Source organism: Perna viridis, chromosome 3 (assembly GCF_037379345.1).
Source record: "Perna viridis isolate PV_CMFRI_1.1 ecotype Kerala chromosome 3, ASM3737934v1, whole genome shotgun sequence".
Lineage (NCBI taxonomy): Eukaryota > Metazoa > Mollusca > Bivalvia > Mytilida > Mytilidae > Perna > Perna viridis.
In genome coordinates, this window is record NC_142447.1 from 38779694 (window position 1) to 38806821 (window position 27128).

Genomic DNA, 27128 nt, shown 5'->3' on the forward strand with positions numbered 1-27128 from the left:
CATTCATCGATGAAAAATGTTCAATGATGGCCGACAATAACAAAATCTCGACATCAACAAGTGGTCAGACATTTTCAAGCCCAGCGACGAGCCCTGACGATGCAACAACAGACAATGTTGATGAAGAAGATCACACTTTAGAAAATCAGGACAATGTTGAGCAGACACTCTTTTTTAAAATGAATGCACCATCCGAAAAACGGTGTGTGAAATACTGCTATAGTAATTTTTCATGAATGAGAGTTCTCCTTTGCGACTGGTCAGTTCCAGTTCGATTATTGTAGTGGACTTTCTTGTTAACTCATGAGAAAATTAACCGTGTTAAAGTTTAAGGGTAGAAAATTTCTTTGTTCCAAATACACATGGCTGCATATGCTTAATGAAAACTTAAATTATTTATTTCCTGGATTGGTTTTCTTTTTTGAATTTTCAAATTTTTTGTGTGAAATAAGTACTGAAACAACAAAAAAAAAAACACCAGAATATTTGCAAGTCATCGAAGTTAGGAAAAGGCTTTATTTTTTTTGTAAATATGTTGAAAATGAATCATATTACCAGGTATTTTATAACAGGTTGGGAACAAACCCTCAATTTTATTTATTGAACATGACTTGGATGATTTTTATCCCTATAATGAGTCATAAGCAGATTTTTCCCATGATTGAGTTGTGCAAAATTCATTTCGACTATTATGATATATTATCACAGATTTTAAAAAAATCGCTAACTAAAAATGTACAGGTAAATATCCTGTAAAGTAATCCCTCTACTGAAAGTTAGTCTCACAATACCAGTATATTACTCTTGTTTTTGTGTTAAACCGCATCCAATGTCATTCAAAAACATTTTTAGGCCATAGCAAGTTTCTTCCTAATTTTATTTGTTTTGTTGTTCTTTTGTCTAAGTTATTAAAATAAGATACAGCCAATAAACTTCCTTTAAACTTCTTACTGTTATAAAGGTTGGAATTGTATGGCATCCTGCTGGGAATTAGTTCTATATGTAGGTAACCTGTGGGAAAGGAAACCCAAGCATGCTACTTCTTTGGAACATGCCCTGACAATTATGGGGTTTGAACTGACTCTGCTGTGATTCTCATGATCGATGACAAGTAGAGTGCCTTCAGTTTTTTTTTTTTCACAAAAGGAACACTAGTAGGGATAAAAATTTTGTCAGTGGGGCAATTGCCCCTTTTCATTTCATTCAGACACTTGGAAAATTAATGGGCTATACCCAAAAACACAGTGTAACCAGTGATTTAGCTAACGCCCATCATTTTCGCCATTTACGAAAGGATTTTGTAGATGACGAAAATGTTTTAGATCGTTTTTGTCACTTAAAATTTGAAAAGTGTATAAAAAAAAAATTCCATTAAAAAAGTATTTCAGATAAATTTTTCGTCACCTTAAATAAAAGTGTTGTTAAAAACTGTCAACCGAAAGTTACATAATTTCACCTGGCCTTATACTCTGACAAGTTTATGACCCCAAGCTTGGTAATTACTTGGTCAACCAGGTTTGAAATACATTCTGTTGTTGTTAACCTGGCATCCCTGATATCTGCATCGTTAATAATCCTTCAAAATAACAACAATTTATCAATCGTTTGGTCATTAGGACCACAAAAGATAATCCCAGGGTTCTCACTCAACTTCAGCCGGTCGTTTTCGACCGCCGAAAAAAGCCTCAAGTTGACTCGAGACATTTCTGCTTTTAAGTGTGTTTAAAATGTAACTTATATATATCCTCATTTTAAGGATTAGTTGTGATAAACGTTTTCGTTCCTCAATGGAGACTGACCGATATTTACTCCCATATAAAAATAAACCCATCACAAACCTCGCAACATATATAGCTATTTATATTAAGGAATTTAATATCATTTATATTTAATATATTTAAATGCACACAAAAACAATGTCTCCGATGTGTGACTGGTCATCTCATGGATTTCAATTAATTTTAACACAATAGCGGACTGTTAGGAAGTATTAATCAGCGATTAATATTTATTTAGGATTCTCTTTTCTTCTTGAAACGAAATCATAATGATTCTTCAATTCTACTCACGATCTGGGGTCAAAGGTCACTAAAAATTACCACCCAGCTGTAAGATATCACACAGCAACTGCTTGCAGAGTGCAACATTCTACAGTTGACTATGCCAATGTGGCCAACCTCCTTTCTATCTGTCTAGTTTCTGCGTTATCTTCTGGTGACTGAGAGGGGATTTAATAGGTACTATCTAATCAAGACCTATCCTAGGAACAGGCTCAAGGTTTCATCAATTTTCTTCTAAAGGTCTGTCTCCACCCTTCTGATTTGAGGAGTTTTAGGTTGAAGAGGGCTTTTGAGGTGTGGTGTTTGGCAAAGGACAGGAGGATTTTCTCTTATTAGTTGAGTGTCAGATCATACCATAATAGTAGCTATTTTTAGACTGAATGCATCATAAAAAGAAATTTCTATTTTACTATTTATCTAACAGTAACTATTTCATGTTCTTAAGTAACACACGTTTTCTATAGAAAATAACAGTTATTTTGTTGTAACATTTATTGTATTTATTGTTATGCCTGTATCTGTAAACTTAAAATGAATATATTAAGAGTGTTTATGTCTTTAGTTTATAATACTATTGACTATTTACAAAATTCTGCTGCCCATAATATATCGTTAGTGCTCAACGCAAGAATGACTAAAGCCCTCAAAATCCTAGCTAAAACCCTGTGTAACTGAAATTGAACTTAATATGATATACATGTGTATCTTTTTTTAAATGAGGCATATAATTTTTTTTCATTTGCCTTGTAATACATTTTAGTAGAACTTAATCCATAAACCATGAAGGTTTAAGGCAATCCTAAAAGCAATACAAAATGATATAAAAACACTCCCATATATGTGTGTGAAAACAGTGGTTGATATATAGAAAGGTCTGAAAAATTCCCAACGATGTTAGAACTGTCAAATTTCCCTCTGCGGGACTTGAACTCGTACCGCTGTGACATCTGTGGCAACACCACCTGCACAAAGTCCAGCACCCTAGACCGCTCGGCCAGCTAGGCTATATAAAATATAGCTTTCGCTGGCCAGGTCATTCCTCCTCATAGAATTAATCTAGGGCTGTAACTTAGTACACAATGTATGGTAGTACGGGACAGTTCATCTAGGTGTTATTATGAACACAAGTGGTCTAGGGTGCTGAACTTCGTGCAGGTGGTGTTGCCATAGATGTCACAGCGGTACGAGTTTGAGTCCCGCTGAGGGAACGACAAAAAATTTGATAGCATATGCGTGTCTGTGTGTGTGTGTGTGTGTCCATTTTGCTGAATCAATAATTTGTCATTTCAAAGGCAGTTGAAGGCAGATTCTTGGTGTTGGAATTATTTACCGTATATTGTTTTTTCATTGTTTATTGTTGTTGCTATCCCTTTGGCACATTGTCCACTTTTCTATGCTGGTCATAAATGGTAAGGGAGCAAAGCTTGCTCTTGAAAGTATAGAAATTCATCTAAAAATTCATCATTCTAACACTTGAGAAACTTTCATCTGGACAAAACACTACTTCAGGTTACATTGACACTTCAGGAGTAGTAAAAATGCTGGCTACACAAAATGTTTAGAAGATGTCTGTTATTTTTTTCTGGTTGGAAGGATCTTGATAAAACCCTGCAATCTACGCTGAACCGTCATCCACTTATTACTAAACGAACTTGGCAAAATGATAAATGGCATGAAGTCTAGTTTGTTGAAAAGGGAACCTAATGCATTTTGCTTTGGACTTCATTCTCACTTAGGGCCATTGCCTTACACATATTAAATTAAATGGTCCCAGTTTAGTGTTGTTTCCAAACTGATTTATTATTGTTATACAAAATATACTATGTAGATTATACTACATGTACATACTGGTACTAATATTCACATGGATAAATGAATGTTTTTCTTGAATTTCATTTCAGCAAGAAAATTGTTTTTATTATATTTCAATTCAGTGATTGAATGGATGCTATTGGTTTCAGGAACCATGCTGATTTAATTCTGAAGGAAAAAGTTATTTGCTAATAAAATTACAATAACAATAAATATCAAATTTATGAGAGCAAGAAGTTACAGATTAATTAGTAACTTGAAAATTGTTTCACAGGAGTAGAAGGTCGTGTAAATATGTTAAAATAGGAACTCAAGTTCTTTTCTAAATTTTTTCTGGACTTTCTCAGATGTACATTTGTTAAAAGCAGAAATTTGCTAGTTTTGGTTTGCTAATGAATATTTTTTAAGCAAGTAACTTGAAGTTATGTCATGAAGTTTTGACCATAAACATCAACCATGATTTTTGGAGTTCAGGTTTCAGAGGCAGGACATAATTGTTGCCAACATATGATAACATTAAGTTTAAACATCCCCCTTACTTCCTACAGGAAGATCATTTATTCATACAAAATGTTCTTCCTTTAACTTTTAAGGAAATATTTGTCAGCCTATCTGTGGGTTATAGTCCACTGTAAACAACATCAATAGGTGTAATTGAATCACTGTTTTTATGATACACTGTTATGGTTTTGTTCGAGTCATGTTGAACCTATTCAAACTTGTTCTGGATGAATTATCCATGGAAGCTTTGTTGTACAATGGTTATACACTTGTCCATTTTTCTGCAATCCTGTCATTTAAAAAAAAACCCACTCTTCCTGTTTTAAATACTGCAGAATTTGTAAATGGTACACTATGTAAATGTGTCAGTTACAATTAAATCTCTCTAAAAAAAAACAGAGGAACTGTCCCTTCTTATCATTAATCAATATATTAACTCTGCTTGTAACCCTTCTCAAGACTAATCTCAGAACCAAATACAATCCTGATGAGGTTTGGTTAGACAAGATCCATGGTATAAGCCATTAAGATCTGATTTGTTGAAATGTTGATAATTAAGTGATTTGTAGTAGGAATCTTTGAAAAACATTATGAAGTAACATATCCATTAAGCTAAGGATTTAGCTTCTCTACTAGCAAAGCCGATTAAGTGTCGGTCCCTGTAAGAATTAGGCAGTAGGTGAAACATGGTATGGAAAAACCCATCATTTTGATAGTGTAATTTGAATATCTGCACCATCAGAATCAAGGAAAACAGACAAGATTTTCCATATCATGCTGGACTATTGAATTATAATTTCATTGAAATGCACAGAAAATGAACATTTCAAGGGCAGATAACTATCAAAAAGCTCATTTTCTTAAGATTCTATTGAAAAGTTTCTGAGCAAAGCCACTGATGCAGAGATCAAATTATGGTCTTTTCAAATAGAGAAAGTATCCTTGAGTGATATTACATTGTCAGATTGGTGGGTTTTTGACATGCATGTTTCTGATTTTTCTCATTTTGCCTGATTCTTACAAATACTTGCACTTAAATGTTTGTTTTACAATGTATATATGTGTAGAATAGCAATATTTGTGGGACACTTGAATTCTAGTACATTACCTGTATTCCAAACAGTTAATTTTACTTTTCAACTTGTTTTGTGATCAATATAGGATGTTTCATCAATGCTAACTATTTTATATCCCCTCAACATTACAACCATACTTTTAAAAAAAACAATAGAATAGGTCATTTCCTGAAAAATAACATGTGTATAAGTACACATTGTGAGGTACCTTTTACCTTACTAAAAACAGTGAACAGGAATAATATACCTTATAATGTAGTTTAATTGTCTTCAGCAGGAATGTTTTGTGATATCCAGTTAGATGATTTAAGAATTGATATCTATTTCAGGTGGTACCATGGTTGTCTTGGTAGACAAAAGGCTGAAGAAAGGCTACGGACAGCTGGTGAACTAGGAAGTTACCTTGTCAGAGAGAGTGAAAGTGCTAAAGGATCCTATGTCTTATCATATCTTGGTAAACAAGGGATGACACATTTCAAGTTAGTATTTGTGTAATTCTATCTATTGATTGATTCAATGCCTCCCCTCTCCCCGCCCCCCCCCCCCCCCAGACAATTATACTAAATTAGAAGTCAAAGAGACCATTTCGCAATTTGCCGTGTTGTGATTGAGAAAAATAATCTATTATAATAGCAAGTATACACTAAGAGGCACCAACTGTGTTAAAGTATACTCTTTGTATGTCCAAATTGGTTTTTTTTTACCAAATATTCTGCTTAAGAAAAGTATTATGATCAAAGCTCTCTTTATTTTATAGGATAGCAGCTATATGTGGTGACTATTACATAGGAGGAAGAAGATTTGAATCCTTGTCTCTGTTGGTAGGCTACTATACCTCAGTATCTTACCTCCTGAAAGAGGAGAGACTCAAGTATCCTGTAGAACCTCCAGAGGTATTAACTTGCGCATTTACATTACAATGAATGGGATTAAAATTTTAAGAATTTCAGTGGGCCATTCTTTAATACTCTTTGTTAAAATATAAGATTTTAATTGGGTATTTTCAACTAGAATGTGATTCACAGTGCATGGCCTCTTCTAATCCCAATCATTGTGCTTATCTTGTACAGGGAATGAAGACTCTGTAATCCCTGTATTGTACAGATATTAAAACTTGTCAAAGGCAGGAGGTTTTCATATTGTATTGAAAGAAATGTTCAGAGTTGCACTAAATATTATTGGTAACACCCACTACAAATAAAGTTGAAGGACAGCATCAAGACATAACTGTCTGTCCATGTACTGGCTAGTAAGCATGACCACCAAAACGGCTCTCAAGATAAAACTGAAGGTGAAAGGTTAGGTATTACTTGCAATTGTGCTTGAATTACATGTAATTTAATTCTTGGCAGATGCTTGCAAGGGGTGATTATCCAACTAAGCTTTACATGTTTATGAGTTCAGCTCTATAAAGTGGAATTGAGAGATTTAATTTAGATAGTTGATGAAAGAAATTTTCATCAAAAAAATTTGTTTAAGCTAATTTCAAGATTTCTCCAGTTATGCAATGCTATTTAGAGGTTTGTTACTTTCTATTTAAGTAGCACTCCAGATAAAGATCATGAAAAATGCAATTCATGGGTGAAAAGCCTACATATTTTTATTTTTGATATTTTGTTTGAAATGTCATAGTAAACAGAAATAAATATGTGGTTTTTCATATAGCTCTTAGGAGATAAAAATTATATAGAATTCACTGTAGATTTCAAAATTAAGGGAGATAACTCTGTAAATGACGCTCAAATACAATAGAATCTACTGTATTTTTAATGTCGATTATTTCCTAAGAGCAGGCAGATTTGAATGAATAATTACACATTTCATAGTATAGACCCATAAAACAACCTATTACAAAATTAAAAATATGTACCTTTTTTTGGGGTGTATCACATTTTTCAGATTTTGCATGATTCTTACAAAGACAGCTACTTAATGTGTGGCATTTATTTCAGCCTGTTGATGACAAAAGAAAAGTCATAGCAATATATCCCTTCTCCAGAATGCCAGAAACAGATGAATTAAGGTAGTGTAATATGCCTAACATATTAAAATGTAATATGAAAAAAATTATTAATTCATCAATAAGCAGACACTATCTACCAATATAGGGATATTGCATGAATACTGGTGAATATTGTTCCTCGCAGAATATTATATTGCACTCGCAAGCTCATGCAATATAATATTCTGTGAGGGACAATATTCACCAGTATTCATGCAATAACCCTTTTATTATATAGTAATAAATATTTCAGTTCACATTATACTAATTTGTTGGATATAATGCATTTGACAACGTTGTATGTGTTTTATTGCACTAGTGGGATATGAATTAATGAATGTTTGATAAATTGTAGTAAAATTGAAAGAAATGCATTTTTTGTTTGTATTATTTGAAAGAAAAATGGAATCATAATAACTGTCACCAAACACGGAAATATGTTGACCCATATAGAGAGGTCATTGCCATTTTTATAACAACCTGTCAATATCCTGTTCAGCCATTTTTTAGCAGACAACAACAGTGCAATAAATTTAAAAACATATTCGGAATGTCTCCTAATTTTTCCAGATACGAATGAAAGTTTGCGTGCAAATACTGGGATATATTGCATGCTTTGTTTTCTATTGATTTGAATAGGAAAATATTTATTACTATATAATAATAATGAAATATTGTATTTTCAATCAACCATTTGTATTCTTAGAATGATTTCTCCATTAAAATTTTGATTTTCTTTAAAATCCTATGACTTTGTAATTGAGAATTACATTATTCATATTTTTAAATTGAAATGTTTTCATTATAAGTCAACCTTCAGTTGATGTTAACTATACTAAAACTTTACTTTCCTATAAAAAAACCCTTCAGACTAATAGATATAAGTATATCTTTGATTTCACATGAAGTGACATGATTTATAGAAAGAGTAATCAAGGGAATCAATGTTATAGCGGTAATCAAAAGAATGTAATCCAGGGACAAAGACCAGACATGGAAAACAGACATTCACAACAAAGAACATAAAGTAACTAAAATCATACATACAAAGTAACAAAAGTAAATGAGCAACTCGGACTTCACTAAAAACTGGGAGCATGGACCAGGTGCACCGGTAGGGTAAGCATCCTCTGCTTTTCTAGAAACACCTGCCGAGTTGCTCATAAAAAGTCAAGTCCTGAGTAGACAAACGAGGAAAGGAAAACTATGACCCGTTGAATACATCAGTTTTCATGGTGGTGATGGATACACCATAACTATCCACGAGTTCATGATGACGACCATAAAATTTCTGTAGTGATGACTTCAATCTTGTAGCAACATAACCCTGTTATAGAAAAAAGTTACTAAGGTCTGTGGTCATCACTTAAATTAAAAAGGCAGTCTTAAATAAACTGAAAGCATGTATGGTTTGGTTTCTGAATTGATCAAATCAAGCAAAATATTGAAGAAAGACAACTCTGGTTTGAGAATAACACTGTTGTAAAAAGAATACATTTAATCAACATTGGATTATAACTGACATCAAGTATTTTGTTATATATTTTTTTCCTTTGAAATAAAAGTTGAAAATTGAGAGGTGTGTTACTTAGATTTATAGCAATGTAGCATTTTCTTAATAAAATTTTTAAGTTATTACTACATTTTCAGTTTTGAGAAAGGTGACATATTTGAAGTGTTAAATGAGATGGGAGACAACTGGTTATGGGTCAAGTCACAATCTACAGGAGAACTTGGACAAATCCATGGAGCACTTGTGGAGGATTTGGTAAGAAACTGTTCCATTACCTGTGCATTGTAAGTGCTTGATACTTAAACTTTTTTTATTCCAACTGACGTCTATTCAACTGTATGTATTTTCTTAAACTTCTGTTTTATTGTGTTTTAAGTTCTAAAGCATTTATAGCAAACAAATGTTTATTTAAGTATGATATTCATTTTTGGCATTGTTTAAGTAAGGTGTCATTGATGTTTGTGTTCATGTTCATTTTTTCTTAAATTATGTCAAAATGACAAATATTCACTACTTCTTGCATTATAATTTCTGTAGTACTCAAGTACCAGTCCATATAAAATTCAGACAGTGTCTATGGAAGAGATGATTCATGGTGTAGAAAAACCCACCCAAACAAACTATGCTGTTTTGGTCTACATACGCTATATTTTCGCATAACAATAATCCTTTCTGTATTTAAATCTGTATTTTTGAGAAAACCCTACATTCATTTCCCACTAAATTCAAATAAATCAAACAAAATCAAGAACTATAACTCTTGCAAAGTGCAATTTTCATACATGTACAATCTATATGATTTTTATCTTGAAAGAGTGACAAATGAATGACAAACTAAAACTGATTTTTGGATAATAACTGTTAATGAATCTGAAACAAAACTTAATTCATGGGGACGTGCATTTGTCACCTCCCATCTGATATCATAAAGACTGCTAGTTAATTGGAATAGAAACTTGAAGCTACTAAGTTAATGAAGTTAAACATGTTTTAGAATGGAAACATAGATCCTGATGAAAGTATGTGTTATTTTCATCCCAACATCAATAAAAATGAGGCCTTGGAACTGCTGAAACAAGGTTTGTATGTTTGACTTAAAAGTCTGTGTAAGAGATCCAGAAGTCTAAGATAGTAAATAAAAGCTTTAATGAGGAATGAAATATAAAGGAAAAAGTATTAATTTCAGATTATTCTTTTAAAAAATACTTTCTATTTCAGATTGGTATGATTTTTAGACTTTCCTATATAAGTAGTTAACTGGGAAGCATGTATGCCTCCTAACTATGCTTTTGATACTACAGCATAAATGCTTCACTGTGAATTTATATTTTATTATATTATAAAAAAAGAATAATCACACTTACATTCTGAACTTTACTCCTACAACGTAGGAGGTTGGAATTACGTTCCTCCATACCTCAACCTCTTACTTCCAAGTGTCATATTGCATACCGATTGTTCTGACATTCTTTGAAAGAGGCAGCATTGTTGTAAAATATTTACCATTTAAAACATTTTATACAGTTTCTTTACCATAACACAGGAGAAGGTGATTAAACTGACAAAAAACAAAACTCCTACCTGATTAGGAAACTCAACAATCCTGGAAATCATTTGTAAAAGCAGTTTAAATGAATACACTTGAATGTGTTATCATCAAATTGATCAAGTTACGGATTTTAAAATTTGTGAAACGAACATTTTAAATTAACCAATGAATTGTCTTTACCAACTTAATTTTGTTTTGTAAAAAACATATTGTATTCCGTAAAATTAGTGACCTATTTCAAAATGATTGGTCACTTTGATAACTCTCTTCATTACAAATGTTTTCTAGGTATGTAACAAAAATTTAAGATTTTTATTGCTTGATTTCCGGTAGGTTAAACTTATTTGATATGAATAAAAGACTTAAAATATTTTTAAACATGTGTTTAGCTAATTCACATTTGCAGTGGCTTTCAACATGTCAGATGCTAGAGGTTAGGATGGCGCCAAGTCAGAAAATAGCTTGCCACACAACACTGCTGGAGTATCTGAACATAAGGTATAAGAAGTAATTTTTGTCATAGAAGGATCCGTTGACTTGATTTTGTCACTTGATTTATTTAAGGTGGACAAGGCAGTTTTTTGGTGAGACCAAGTGAGAATTCTCCAGGAAACTATTCTCTTTTTGTTTTGTGTGGAAAAACAGTCCAAAGATTCAGAATAGAAAAGCAAGGGAGACAACTATTCATGGGTGGCAGATATTTTGACAGGTTAATTAGTATTTAGCATGATCAGTAACACTTCTTTTTGAAGAAAGATCATTTAATTCTTTATAACATTGCTTCTGTAAAAATACTATATTCTAAGAATACACACTGTAATTACAAGTCTCATGTACTGTAAATGTAACAATTTTTGTGATATTTTTATGTAATTTTTTTTTTATGCAAAAGAAAAATGCACCTGACTTAAAAACAGGCATTATGAAATTTTAACTGATGTGAAATTTTTTCGAAATCACAAAAAAAAATAGAAGTACATTTTAACTAAAATGACAAAATAGCAGTAATCAATGCATGCTAAAGTTTTGGATTTACATGGTAATAATATTTGATATTTACAGCTTGGATGGTATCATCGTGAGATATAAAAAGGAAGAGATTGTAGAAGGCTATAGACTTGTTACCCCTGTTGTTAGGGTAAGAACCTTATGTATAATGATGGAATTAAGTCTGCATTTGAACTCTAGAATCAGCCTTTTTGAAGTACAAATTGACTATTAGATTTTGCAAAGTACTTTACCAAATCATTTCCAGCGATTTTGTCTAAATCTTACCAAATTCCTATTTTTCAGTCCTGATTTAATAATTATGACTTGTAATGTTTACACTGTAATATTTGTAGGAATCTGGGCATAAGAAAAGAATAGATGATGGTGATCCTGATGGTGTATATGAATCAATCCGTAGAACTTCTCAGGGAACGGGTACATTTATTGGAGCCAACAAGTTTGACTACAAAGGCTTTCTTCATATACGGAAAGGTAACCTTTAAATTCACAATAAAAATACAATTCCCAAAGGATGCTTTTGTAGGGGAGCATGTCATACCCCTCAAAAAATTTTCAATTGAACTCAAAAAATGAATTAGATGAGTCAAAATAGCCAAGAAAAAAAATAGAAAAGGACCTATTATATGGATTATATGTATTATTATGTATGTTTGATTGTTACTTTTCATGTTTTTTTTTCTCCTTGACCCATGGAGTATTGATTTTTAAATAATCCCTGTTATTTTTCTAACCAGTGTCTTCCTCAGATGCCAACATTTTATAAGTTACCTATTCCTTGAATGCCAACAAAATTACTTCAATAGATGTTTATGTTATAACAATAAAATTTTACTATTTGTTTTAGTTTTATTTTAAGAAATGTATAAATTATATACAAAAATATTAATGAAATTCAGAAATTTAACATCAATAAACATTACCCTACTGGTGCGCCTGGTCCATGCTCCCAGTTTTTAGTGGAGTCCAAGTTGCTAATTTGCTTTTGTACTTTGTATGTATGATTTTAGTTACTTTATGTTCTTTGTTGTGTATGTCGGTTTTCCATGTCTGGTCTTTGTCCCTGGATTACATTCTTTTGATTACCGCTATAACCTTGGTTCCCTTGATTACTCTTTCAAACTCTGAAATTTATATTAATGATTTATTTCATTCTTTATCATTCTAGTGTTTTCACTAATTGATATGAATTTATTTATTTTCAACTTTTTAAGCCTCATGTGATATCAAATTATGGTAATAAGAGTATAGTCCTTAAAACACTTACAGCAAAAACTGATCTCCTACATTGTGTAGCAATTACAAATATTTTATTAAACTGAACAAAAACCTCATACTTAGTAACAATTCTAGTAATAGTATTCCTACATAAAGTAGAATGATAGATTGAAATATCTTCAAGTTATTGGACTTCAAAAATAATTCAAAAGTTGATTGTGCTATACATGTACATGGATGATTTTGTGAAGAAATGCTTAAAGTAGAAACAGCCAAAAAAATAAAAAGATTTGAACAACTAGAATAACTATCTGAAATATGAACTGAAATAAGTCACCTGTAATTTACCTATCTGTTAATTAGTATAAATGTTTTGATAAGCATGCACCTTTGTTGTGATAACCACTGACACCTGTTCCTTGAACAACAACAAAATTTTACAGGTAAATTGTAGGTAGACCAAAGGATGTTGGCATTCGAGGAATAAAACTTCTAACCTATGCTTAGGAAAATTATAAAAGTTTTATTGATCTCTTATAAAGAAATGAAAATCATTACTCCTAGCTAATATTCACAAACGTAGGTAAGTGTCCCATTATGTTAATATCAGACACGACTTATTTCAACTTTCATTCTGAATTCTGCTTTTTCAAATCAGGATTTTACTGTTACGCTTCTGTTATTACTTAATGTTTACTTCGAATGTCATCAATTTTTCGGTTTTTTGTTTGTTTGTTTGTTTTTTTTTTTCTTGGCTTCATAAAATCATGTCTGAAGGTTAAAAGTTTTATAAGTCAGTATCTGAATGAAGTTGACATATTACATGATATATTAATGACTAATTATTGCAGGAACACAGAAAAAGAAATGGAAAAATATGTTCTTTGTATTACTCGGAGAGGAAAAACAGTTGTGTTATTTGGAAAACGATAAAGTATGTTTAATGAAGCCTTTCTGATTGATGTGTTTTTTATAATTTTTTGGCTATCTATTTTTTAATATGTTGGTACATTGGTGTACAGAACTTGACCATTCTTGAAGAAAAGTTAGAAATAGCTTTGCTTTTGTTCTTTCAAAAGCTAATTTATTTGATACATTTGTGAAAGTGAATTTCTGAATACCCCCCCCCCTCCCCAAAAAAAAAGAAATAAAAAGAAATAAAAAAATAAAAATCATTTGTAGTATAAAGAATAAAGTAAGTTTTTCAATTATAGTTTGATGAAATATCTAAAGTGTTGCAGTAAAAGTGTGTATGGTGTTTTTTTTTTTTTTTTTTTTTGTAGAGATCAAGACCCAAAGGTTTGATAGATTTGAGTTTCAGTTCACTGTATCCAGTCCATGACAGCTATTTTGGAAGGTAATTAGAGATAGTTGTTTTATTCTTACTTTAGAATTTGGATTTAGACTTTGAAGGTACATGTCTTTTATCAGTATGAAAAACCAACTTTTGTGGATAACCATTTGAACAGCTGGGAGATAAATTTGTCTGTCAGGATGTTATTGTCCTGCTATTTTTGTAAGAAAATTTTTGAAATCCTAATTGAATATCGACTTTATTTTAATTTATTTTTGTTTTTGTTTAAGTTTCTATTCTTAAAAAATGATTTTGAGAATTTAGTTTATTCCATCATTTTCTGTTCGTTCATTGTAGACCCAATTGTTTCCAGCTAATTACAAACAGTGATGCTTACAACCATTTTCAAGTTTACTATTTGTGTGCTGAGAATGGTGATCATGCACAGGTAAGAGGAATAATAATTGCTTGGATGTTGGTTACACTATACCATCCGTAATATTCTTATATTTCTTTCACATTTGAGACAGTGAGAAGACATTTTTTTTTCATTTTTACTTCAGCTCCAGTATGCCATTGAACGAAAATTGCCTTAAAGAGTTTAATTTAATGTATAATAAGCATATAAAATGTGATAGTAGTATTTCAGTACGTCCCTTTTCGTTGTTGAGGTAGGTTTGGAAAGCAGTAAAAAAAAATTTTCACTTCTGCATTTTCATGATATGTGATAAAATGATTACTTTATTCAATTAATTATAATTTGTTTGTTAATACTTAAAACTAAAAGTATGCCAAAGGTTTAAAAGAACATGAAAATTATGTTAAAGGAATTTTTGTATGCATTTTTCAGAGATGGTTGAAAGTGTTAAAACCATACTGTGTAAATACAACTCCTCATAAGTCACAGGCAATGGCAAGGCGGTTGAAAGAGTTAAGGACACTAACATTAGAAATTGGTGATGCCCCTCAGCTCCCAACGAAGACTGTCCCCCATCCATATTGTATAGTTAATTTAAATAACACAGTCAAAGTGTGCCGGACTGCAATTAAAGAAGATGTCAAAAGTTACTGGGAGGAAAAATTTGTCTTAGAGTAAGTCATTTTTAAAAGTAGTTGTTTGGATTAGATTCATTTTTGATATTCCCGAGATTGTAATTTTTCTTCCATAGGAAGAGAGCAAATTATCTAGTTCATTCATTTATCAAATTTTAACTAGAAAAATGGTCCAGAAATATTAAACATAAGATAAAGCAACATATTTCTAAACTGAATATCCTAATGTTGATTTTTTAAAGTTACTCAATAGTAATACAGGTTGTACATGTAGGTTAACTCCTTTTATCATACTCATACTTAATAAGTATGGTTCTATCTAGAAATCAGGCAGAGAGTGATTCATCATATCTTAAGATAATCAATGTAACTGTGTAAATACATTTGTTTGGTCGTAAAACAACTCTTCCTTTTTTCCTGTCCTTGGACCTGCAACTTATCATGAAATGTTTTTTTGACTGGTTATAGTGTAAAAATTCTGGCTGAAAGTTTTCCTGCACTTTTTCTGTAGTAGAACATAACTAAAATCTAAGTGTTAATATCTCCACTTCTAAGTAGATATTTATAAATTGTATTTCTTTCTTCGTATCCCTTGTTCAGAGATATACCAAGTGATGTTGATGGTTTTAGCATCGTAGTTTATAATCAAAATAGAAGATCAAAAGATAATGAGATTGGTAAGTATTACCATTGGATAAAAATATTTCCTAATGTACCTTTCCTATAGGCACCACCAACAAAAATACCTTGGCAGTTTAACCAGGTATTGTTGTCTATACAGTAGCATTTAATAAAAAGAGGTAAAAGATATGAATGCATATTACACAAAATTCATCATTGGGTTCAGTTCTGTTTATTTCTTTTGGCATCTTTATTCATGCATGACCAAAAACAAAGGCATGATAAAACTTTTAAGAGTGACCAATACGTGGATAACAATTCTAAACATTTTACTCATATAAAAAATATGAGTTCAACATACTGTGGTTTGTTCATTAGGTAAAACCATCTCCCTTATAGACTAATGGCCAAGGTATTGAAGTTTAAATTTAATTTTACAGCTCAGATAGTTATCAAATATGATGATTTTGAGTCGGGAGAGAATCTTGACAAGTGGTACCCATTACACTCAGCCAATAGTACTGTACAGTTAGGTTCTCTGAGGATCAGATGTCGGTACCAGCATGAGATTATAATGCCTGAAGATAAATACTCTACACTTAAAGAGGTTTGATATCTCCTTACAAAGAATGAGTTTGTGTGAACTTTATTTTCATGTCTCCTCCATTCATAGGGAGTCATACTTATTTTTTCTTGGTATGTCACAAGGTTTATGCTCTTTGTAAAATATTTGTTATATACATTAGCTAAGAAGAAAATCTCATCTAGTTATTCATATGTTTTTATGTGATATGAAAATTTAGTTGATATGTATACTTAGAGTCATTCAGAAAGTTATTGTCCCCTTTCGGCAGATGTTTGAATGACATTACGGTTGAACGATTTTTACAGAAGATATGGCCCTTGGACATAGAAAATTTCATAAAATTTTATGTTTTTCAGACTTTTCTTTGTAATGCCTCATCCAATTGATTTCATATTTGTTAGCTAGTCTGATCATGACAAGTTACAAATTAAATTTAAATATTATTGCGGCAAAATGGATTATATGGAACTTATGGCCCTTTGACATAGAAAATTTCATAAAATTTTATGTTTCATCATTTTAATGCAAATTGCTACTTCACATTTAATTCATAATAACGAAGTTTTTTTCAACTTTCCAGGTGATAGAAAGAGAATGTCTTTAAACAGCTTTCTGTAATGCAAAAATGTTTTCATCTACCGTAAAATGAAGCTCAGGTTTGATTTTGATGGAATTTGCTTTTGCTGTTCAAGAGTTATTTTCTCTTGATTGTTAAAAAATAACACCATCCATTGTTAGTTCACATATATAAAAAAATCTCATAAAGGCAATGAGTTCAAAGGTCGAAAGGGGACACTGTATTGCATCAGCAATACCATCAGAATGCTTGTTGTTTTGGCCTTTTTGAAATTTGTTTTTCATTTCAAATGTTTTTGCTGGTCAGAAAAACAAAAAATATGGTATACCGTCTGTCAGTTTCATCTACATTTTATATAATTACTCAAAAAGTCTGTGTAATTTTGATACAATGTATGTCTTCAAGGAGGAGCTCCCGTTCATTTTTTCATTGTGTTTATCATATCTGTGATTTCTGAGTTATTCATATATGTCCTTTTACTTGGTGTAGAATTTGCCAATATGTTTTAATTCTGTTTCAGTTGGTGTTAAATGGAGACATGATTAACTTGTTAGAGTTATTCAACATGTGTAATAGTGAAAGAATTCCATTGGCCAAAGCATTACTTCAAATATTCAGACATGAACAACAGGAGAAAGTTATCCTGAAGACCATGAATGATTTTGAAATCAACAGGGAAGGTTGGTACATTCATGTATGTCTTTTGTTGATGGTTGACAACTAAAAGTACATCCATCCATCTGTTCTTCTGTCCACATTTCTTGTCAATGCAACTCCTCCTAAACCACTCTGGAGATTTTGATGAAATTTATAGACAGGTTGGGCACCATGGCATGAAGAAATAGTTACTGTCAGAGGACTATTAGGGGGATAATCCAATTTAAGGGTTTTACATGTTAAAACCTCATCAGCCTAGTTCCTCCTAAACCACTGAGTGGTTTTGATGAAATTTTATAGGAAGGTTGGGTATCATATATCGATATGCATGAAGGAATATAGTTATTGCCCTAAGACTCTAATCCAACTTAAGGGTTTTACATGTTATAACATCGTCTGTGCATCTCCTAAACCACTCAAGGGATTTTGATGAAATTATATAGGAAGATTGGGAATCATGTATAGATATTTGAACTCCACTCTCTTTATAAAGATCCTAAATATTTATATTACAATTGCTCAATACTTCCTGATTTATTTACAACAATTTGGACCACATCAACTTTTCTATATGTGCAACTTAAGTAATAAAACAATTTACGACGAAAGATTAGATTATAAGGAATTACTTGAGATAACAATTAACTAAGGATTGTTTGTGGTTCTTAATAATTTCCCTTTTTTTTCAGAGGAAGTATCAACATTATTTAGGGCTACATCTCTTGCCACAACTTTGATGGACCAGTACATGAAGATGACAGCCTCACAGTTTGTCAGTGATGCTGTTAAAGAATACATATTGAAAATAATAGACAGTAAATCATCTTGTGAGGTATGTCCTGCTCAGAAAAAGGTTTTCAAGTTAATAAAAGAAAATATTTAAATTAGTATTAATTGTGTTTGTATGTTAAAAAAAAAATTACGAAATTTATTAGATTTGTGTATTTTCATCAGCTCACCTGAATTAGAAGTCAGTGCGTGCTTACACCATTCATTAAAGAAACACAGGTTAGGTTGAGTGAATATGGAAATACTTATTTGTTTGATAAGTTGTTGAAAGTGTTTGTTTCATAAGTAGTTGAAACTAAAACCAAGAACAACCATAATCTAGAAGAGATTTAAATAAAAATAGGCAAGGGACAAAGATAAAGCAAAGAAAGCCACTTCAGAGAAATAGTTGTATTACATACAGAAATAATGATAGTAAATGAAAACAAAAAGTTCTGTCATATTCTAAATGTCAAAAGGCCTGCAGCAGTCCTAAGCTTGTCGTAAAAGGCGACCAAATAGTGCTTGGAACCTTAGCAGGGGGCTAGGGCGCTCTGCCCACAGAGCAACTGGGTTGTGTGCCCCAGGTGGTGGAATGGGGTACCCCTGGCGTGTTACATGCTGGGGTTGTCAGGCTGTAATACAGAAAACTGACCGCAAACCATAGTGGTGCACCTTGTTTGGAGTGATGCCACATTCCTATAGCATGTTAATGAACCCTGCTATGATATTCGATAGGAGTAGGAACCTTTGCACTCCGCCACAGGAGGCTAAATTGCCTGACCCTACCCACCTCCCCTATTTCCAGTGGCAATCAAAATTTGTCAACCCGATAATCCTTGTGTCCCATCCCATTTTTCATTTCATCATCATTTCATATTCATTTTATCATCCATTTCATGTCCATCGTCTGAATATAGCTGAAATATTGTTGCTCGGGCATTAAACCCCCACAATCAATCAATCTATCATATTCTAAACAACCTAGACAATTCAAACCTAAAAAGTTCAAGTGAATTTATGGTTTAACTTATGGAGGTAGACCTAAGGTAATAGACATAACTCATTAAATCAGTGATATGTTTGTATTATATATTTAATTTCACCAAAGCCTCTCAAGCTTTCGTTTGAAGCAGAATAAAATGAATTCAAGTTACAGTCAAACCTCGGTAGCTCGAACTCCAAGGGACCATTGAAATGTGTTTGAGTTATCGGGAGTTCAAGAAATTGAAGTTCGTATATTTCCGGATTTTTTTTGGTGCCGGTCCGAGTTAGAAATTGCCTGCTTCCTACAAGGGTGTGTTAGTTTGTGGATGCTTTTTGTTCGCTTTCGGAAGATTATGTTGATTTGTGGACATTAAAAATGCTGTGTTCGCTCTTAAAAACATTCGGAATTTGAGTTCCTTGGTCAATAATTTGTTTTCATCCGATTTTCTTTCATGCATTTATCATACCGACTTCAGAACATTCTCGAACTTCAATCAGTGTTATGTTAAAAGATCAAAACTACCTTATTAGTGATGACTTAAATTTTACCTAAATTAACTAAAATGACACTGATTAATGATAGGGTTTCAGTTTTTCACACCTTTTATTATCCAAGCTGACAAAATTGCTGACGAGTTCGAGTTAAAGAGGGTTATTCTCTAAGATTTATTACGGAACGGACCGACTAGTCAGTTTGAGTATTCGAGAAATCAAAGTTTGAGAAATCCAAGGTTATTTATATTGATTATATAGGAGAAAATTTTGGTACTTTGAATTGTGTTCGAGAAATCCCGGGTGTTCGAGACATCCGAGTTCAAGCGATTGAAGTTCGACTGTAATTAGATGCATAAGATTGATGGAAAATGCTGAATACAAACGTTCCAATGACTTTTAAGAGTTGTGCCCCTTACCTTTATTTGCTTCTTGTCGTTGACATTTATGTCAGCTTGTGTATATAGATTTTTAACCTTCTTTTATGAAAGTCATTTTACATCTGTATGTTGTTTTTTTCTATAGTTGAATCCAGCTATGTTAGAACCCAATGAGAACATTGTGACAAACAGAGATAGCTTCCTAAAGAATCTTACAGACATGACAGAGAGTATATTTAGATCAGAAAATAGTTGCCCTCCGTAAGTAAATACTACATCCAGACTGTATCAAAGGGCAGGTGGCTTCCAAAAACATTTAGACCAGTGTTAAATTAAGGGCAATTCACTTGTCTTTTTCACAGGAGATCTGTATCTTTATAACAAATTACCATAAACAAAAAAAGTGAAATTTCTGACTATTCAGAAGAGATGAAAAAAACAAACTCAAAACTAAATATAAAATATACTAATTTCATTATGTTTCTATTGAAGAAAGAAAAGGTTTATTTGACTTTAAGATCAATTGATGCTTTATCCTCATGTTATACATGGTTATATAGAGTTTTCTGTATATTATTAGTGTTTTGAGGTACATATGTGGTTGTCTACAGAAGACTGTGAGTGTAAAGTGGCCAAGTGATGACAGTGTGAAAGCAAGGGTTGTCAGGTAAATGTCATTAATTTTAACCTTTAATTGTGTCAAACATGAAGAAAATGGCTTGTCCAGTAGAAATATTATCTTGAACCCGTGATTAAGCATATCCCCGACACGCCAGTCCTCATATCAGTGTCTGACAGCTCTATAAACACTTTCATTTTGTATGAAGAATAAAGATATGGTCCAAATGAAGGGTTTTGATATTGTCATGAATCGTAAGACCAATTTTACCTGAACTGCTCAATGAAGGGATGGAATTTAGTTAGAAAGTATCATAAGTTAATGTGTATGAAGAAAGATGGTTATTGTAAGGTACCTTTAAGGGAAGAAAATCCAACTGAAATGCTTATATCTCTCCACTCAAATCCAGTTGGGTGTAATCTGTTTGAAGAGTTTACTCACGGTTTTTGTAGATCATAACTGCATATGCTTTTGATAGACAGGGAGTCAAAATAAATACATTCATCAACTTTTTTCAGTGGTTTTATATTCCTACGGTTATTATGTCCAGCTATTTTAAATCCAAAGTCTTTCAATATGATAACAGGTAAGTTCTATATAGATTCATGCAGTTCGAAGCACTCATATAATCTTTTTATTCTTTTACACTCATGAGAAGTCCGAGAATAAATTATCCTTTAGTTATGTGCATGTATAGTAATCACCCAATAAAACAGTTTTAATGGATTTGAATACATGGATTCAATGAATTATTACATGAACCACTGATATGGAGTAGTCATTGCCTATAAGCGAGCACAGCATTATTTTTTGCCAGTATTAGGTTTCACTGTAAAAATGGTAAGTAGCTGTAGGCACAAGCAGAAACTAGTCAACATCTAGAGAACGTTGACTATTCATATTTTTTGAAATAAAATAATCATTAAAATATATGTTTTGAACTGCAAATGCATTTCTTTATTACTTAAAATTCTGGCATTTTAATATTGTTTGTCTTTGGAACCGAGTTGTGGACGAAAGTAAAAGGGATGACATTGATGGCAATGTGACATTGTCATAATGTAAACATAGTACAGACTTCCAGTCCTCTTTTGCTATTTATGCTAGATTTGTAGACATTCAAGAAATCGTTTTAGTATTAAAAATAATTATTTGGAAAACTTATTATTGTTATCTCTCTGTAACAAATCACTTCTGAGTAGTGAATTTTTGTTCTCATCATTCTGCACCCTGCTAACTTGAAAGTGTATGTTGCTGTAGAACTATCCACTCTTACCATTGAAGATGTAAGATATGTTATTGTAAATGGTGTTCTGGTTTAGGTTTTTCAACCAATGAACCATTGATTCATCTAAATTAAAGTCGGTCATAAATTTGATGGTTCCATGTGTCATTACAGAAACTCCTTCAGAAACAGCATCCAGAACTCTGAAATTAATTGCCAAAGCATTACAAAATCTGGCAAACTTGGTGGAATTTGGTGCTAAGGTAAGCAGCTGGATTTTAGAACTACAGAAACTAATATATATACAAGCAAAGCTGTCAAGTTTGGTATACCTGAGGCTGCTGTTTAAAAAAAAAATTGTCTGTTATGTGATGTTATATTCAAAGGTTAATTACCCAAGTTCTCAGATGTCACATAACCAGGACAGGACTAATTATGTATGACTTGTAAACTTGTCTTCATTATGATTTGTAGTTTATTTTTATCATTGTACTTGGTAGCTGAAAAGGACCCTTATCCAGAAATACGTAGTTAGCATTAAGTGCCTACTCCTTGAAGTTAATAATTACAGGAACAACTCAGTCACAGAAAAACCTATCCTTTGGACAAGTCAAGCAAATTGAAATAATACACTGAAGCGAACAAGTAGATAAGTTGAACCCCTCTGTTGGGCAACAATTAGTTGTTCCACAGAAGTTAAAAGAATGGTTTAAATTTAATAACCTTCTGGTAATTATTGAACTTTTCCTTTTTTGAGAAAAAACTTTTCCTAGAAATTCCTAGCCTATGTTTTTCTCTATCGACCATAGGTTAGAGCCAGTATTAAATTTTCACATTAATGGAAATTTCAAGAAATTACTGGTCTTAATATTTTTTCATTGACACAGGCCTATGACCAGTATTAAGATGCAAATTAAGATTAAGACAGAATTGTTGTCCCATGACCTTTGACTCACAGAGAGTCTGATTTCAATCTGATAGAAAATAAAATTCTCCTGCACATATTCAGAAATGAATAGACTGGTCACACAGGAATTTAATAACCTGTGTGTCTGTACTAGTGACTTCAATGAACTGCTTATCTGCTAGAGGATTTACAAAAGGATCTCTGGTTACTAGGACAACACACAATTGAACGGGTTTAGGGAGTCCTGATTTAAGTTCTTGAGTTGTTTCATATTTTGAAAAACATTGAAAATGAACAAATGATTCTGAACATTAAAAAAAATCTACTATATGTTTATTTGTCATTCATTAAGTGTCATAGCTTTAATCAAGCTTCCTTAAATTTTTCCCTTGACAGATTTATACACATACTTCTTATTACATTGTATATACCTCTTATTGTTATATTTTTTTCAGGAATCCTTTATGGAAGTCATTAATCCATTTATAAAGAAGAACAAATCAAGGATGGTTATGTTCTTAGATCATTTGTCTGTAAGTTTTATTTAGAATGCCTATCACAAGAAGCCTGTAAATAGAATACTTGTATTTCTTAACAAAACTCAAGTAAGATATAGAATGACAATGTATTTGTATAATCCCAACCCTGAATGACAATGTATTTGTATAATCCCAACCCTGAATGACAATGTATTTGTATAATCCCAACCCTGAATGACAATGTATTTGTATAATCCCAACCCTGAATGACAATGTATTTGTATAATCCCTGAATGAATTAGAAACTCGCCTTAAACAAATTGATTTTCTTCATGTATTTAAGTACATTTTGAACATGTGTTAACTAAATGCTTGCCTTAACCAAATAGGCCGTTTAGCATATACCAGTAATAAGTTTATCAAAGTAGAATTATGGACTTCATTATTTATACACCTTTTAACACTTGAACATATTTAACGGGGCGAACTTGGGATTGTTAATCAAGACTAACTTTTCCCATTCACACCTGTTCTCCAAGCTGTTCCATTTGAGGATTTTCCCCTTTGTTACAACAAAAGTGCCACAGTTAGTCACATTAATTATATGATCATTTTAAAAATACACGTGTTAAATGTTGGCAAATTCAGGAATGATTTGAATCCATGCATGATTCAAAAAACTTCATCATAAATAAACATGCAGTTTTCTTACTAGGAAATCATTATTTTTGAATGATCATGGAACATTGCACACATTTTTAATCCACTTGTAAGTTCACACAAGCACCTGAAATAACCCACTTGTAAGTTCATACACCTGAAATAACTTACCAGTTTCTCTTTACTTTCAATCCACCTTAGTTGAGGAGTAATCTTTACAGGGATTGCCCCAGTTTAAAGTGTTTACTCTTCATGTACTAAAATTCAGTCTGGATTTGATTTATTCAAGTCGAATCCAGTTTAAAATAGCTGTGTTGATGGGATTTTAGTTTCCCTTTTCCTATTACTATGCTTCCTATTTCTTGTTGATGTAAGCTCTTGGAAAAATAATTATTAATTTAGACTTAAGTATAAATTAACCCTTTCAGTAGTCAATAGAACATTAGATGTACCTTAAATCCAATATTTTCTACAGTGAGGTCCATCACTATTAATTATAGAAATCTCCCAAGTTCAAGTATGTTCTATCTGTTCTTCAGCAGTACCTTCTTTATTTTCAGGTTACTCAGGATGATATTATAAACAGTCAGAACATGGAATCAGTTGTTGATGATCTGGCACGAGATTTAGCTACTGTTCATCAGATTTGTGCTACTCATTTAAATGATCTGAAAAGACTTAGTGATTCCATGGTAAGTTACACCATGTAGTAGTAGAGAGAAATTATCAACATTCCCCAGTAAAACTGATAAAATTCTTGTGATATATATGGGGGGAAAATGGCAGTGAAAATACCTTTCAGAAAATATCTGTACCAGGTAATTATACCATATAACATAGCGTTTAATACGAAATTTTTGTTTTAATTAATTAATATATGAATTTAAAAGGTGACAATGTTTTCACCCCAACTCAATGAGTGGAAGGATATGTATTGAAATCATGGTGTTCTTCTATTTGTTTGAATTCCATCACAATTATCTCACCTCCCAATGGATGGAATAAATCAAATGTTCTATGTGGCTTAATGTTGATAGTTATCTTGGTTGCTATCAAAATCAACTTCATATTTTTTTAGATTTTTGTCCAAGTGGTGTATAAGTAAGTTGACAGTATGTGTGACATCTTTTTAATCATAGTTAGCTTACTTAAGGAGGATGACCTCGGCCGAGGGACATAGACATCAGTGATATGTTTGTATCATATTCAATTTCACCAAAGCCTATTAAGCATTCATTTGAAAAAAATGATTTAATCCAAGTTACCTTGATGCTTACATAAGAATTATGTAAAATGCTTTACATTAACGTACCAATGATTTGTAAGAGTTATGCCTCTTTCCTTAGATCTATCTCCTTGTGTAAATATGCCATCACTTTGCATCTGTTGTTCCTATACTTGTCACATTTTGAAAACAATTTGACGAACTTTGCTAAAATTGGCTTCTGTTGATGATCTGTCTTTTTTCTCTGATTGATTGAACAAAATGGCCAACAGGTCTTTTACTAGCTTGTAGTTGGCTAATTTTGTGAAGTTCAAATTTGCAAGAGTAACATATAATAATTTTTTTAAAACTTGATAAGAGACTTTTCAGTAAGCATACTTTCAAGACCAATGGAGTTTGGAAACATCAGTATCAGCACAGCAGCCCAGCTACTATTTGAACATACTCAGACCAAAGTCATTTGTCCACATTTGGATTTACTATTCATCAAATAACTGAACTCCTGTAAGGGAAAACCATTAAATGCTCTTAAATTGGATTGTCAAGGTCATAAATAAACTTGATTTATCTTGGATGGCCCTTTCACAAAGGTTTTTACTTTTTTTTCCGTTTCTGAGTAGTTTCTACAGATTTTGACTGCAAATAACACTATGGATTGTGAATATTTTCCATCCATCTGTCCACATTTCTTGTAATCAAAACTCCTCCTAAGGGATTTTGATAGGAAGGTTGTGTATCATATGTTAATTATTACTGTTGGAGAACTCCAAAGGGAAATAATCAAATTTAAGGGTTTAACATGTTAAAATTTGGTTAGCCCCAACTCCTCCTAGACTGCTCAAGGGATTGTAATGAAATTTCTTCGCAAGGTTGGGCATCATATGGAGATGAGCAGGAAGGAATATAATTACTGTTGCATGACTCTAAAGGGAGATAACCCAACAAGTATTACATTTAAGTCCATTTGAACCAGGGGACATACTTTTTGTGAGCTTGCTCACAGTATTTCTAGTTTGATTTTTATTGTAAACAGAATATGGTAATGATAAATCATGTTTTTTCAGCCATCAATAAAGAAACTTGTTGCTGTAACAGAAATCTTAACAGATCACAAGAAACGTTACATGACCTGATCTTGAACTTTTGTTGTAATGTCGTAGTACATGTTCATGGATCTGAATTTGTCACATTTGACTGAGGATTCAGCATAGTCCACATTTAGTGCAACTGATTGGTCCATTATGACCAACAGTATGATGTCTACATGAAGAGGAACCAGTCTAGCCTGTGATAGACAGAAGACAAAATATTAGTATCAGATGATTGCCAAAAATTAGTGCACCAATTGTGTACTGTGGTTAGGATATGGAAAATACACCAAATTAGAACATTTTTTTTTTAAAGTTTTTTTTGTATTTTTTTTATTTAGTGCTCTCTTTAAGACACAGATTTGACTGTTGGTGCCTTTTAAACTGTGTTCAGATAAGTGTATATATTTTCTGTTAGTGCCTGTGATACAAATTTTGTTAATGCTTTAAAATTTTATAAAGTCAAAAATATTTTGCATTGAATCTTGATTTTTTTTTCATTCAAACAAATATCATGTTTAAGCTAAGGCCAGTTCTTAATACAAAGAAGTACACTTATATAGCAATAAATATCACTTTTATCCATTCTGAAACTGTGTTCAGTTGTTTGTTAAATTTCTTTAATATACATCTATTAGCATTAATTCATTGTTGTATCATTTACAAATTTTAAGTGATATTATTGCTTAGCTGTGCTCCATTTTATATTCCATCATATCAGATACAATTTCTATATTTTTATTGGACTAGAAGCGGTCACATGACATTTTT

The 27128-nt window shown here is 32.0% G+C and overlaps 1 protein-coding gene across 2 annotated transcripts; it reads left to right on the forward strand.

Moving 5' to 3' along the window:
* The first annotated feature begins 16 nt into the window (after positions 1–16).
* LOC148622184 (ras GTPase-activating protein 1-like) lies at positions 17–26835 on the forward strand. 2 transcript variants are annotated; one of them, XM_088571820.1, is made up of 24 exons: positions 17–202; positions 5779–5928; positions 6207–6342; positions 7402–7472; positions 9102–9219; positions 9959–10043; positions 11078–11222; positions 11576–11651; positions 11857–11995; positions 13591–13673; positions 14023–14096; positions 14391–14481; positions 14884–15125; positions 15687–15763; positions 16148–16314; positions 17391–17550; positions 18217–18359; positions 20300–20415; positions 20735–20821; positions 21292–21359; positions 22173–22261; positions 23361–23438; positions 24605–24736; positions 26334–26835. In XM_088571820.1, the coding sequence occupies exons 1-24, from the start codon at positions 24–26 to the stop codon at positions 26400–26402; spliced, it is 2775 nt and encodes a 924-aa protein (XP_088427946.1). In that variant the 5' UTR covers positions 17–23; the 3' UTR covers positions 26403–26835. The 2 variants fall into 2 exon arrangements, 1 of the variants encoding a protein (XP_088427946.1); XR_015920587.1 differs by lacking the exons at positions 21292–21359; positions 26334–26835 and having other exon boundaries at positions 24605–24665.
* Positions 26836–27128: the final 293 nt, after the last annotated feature.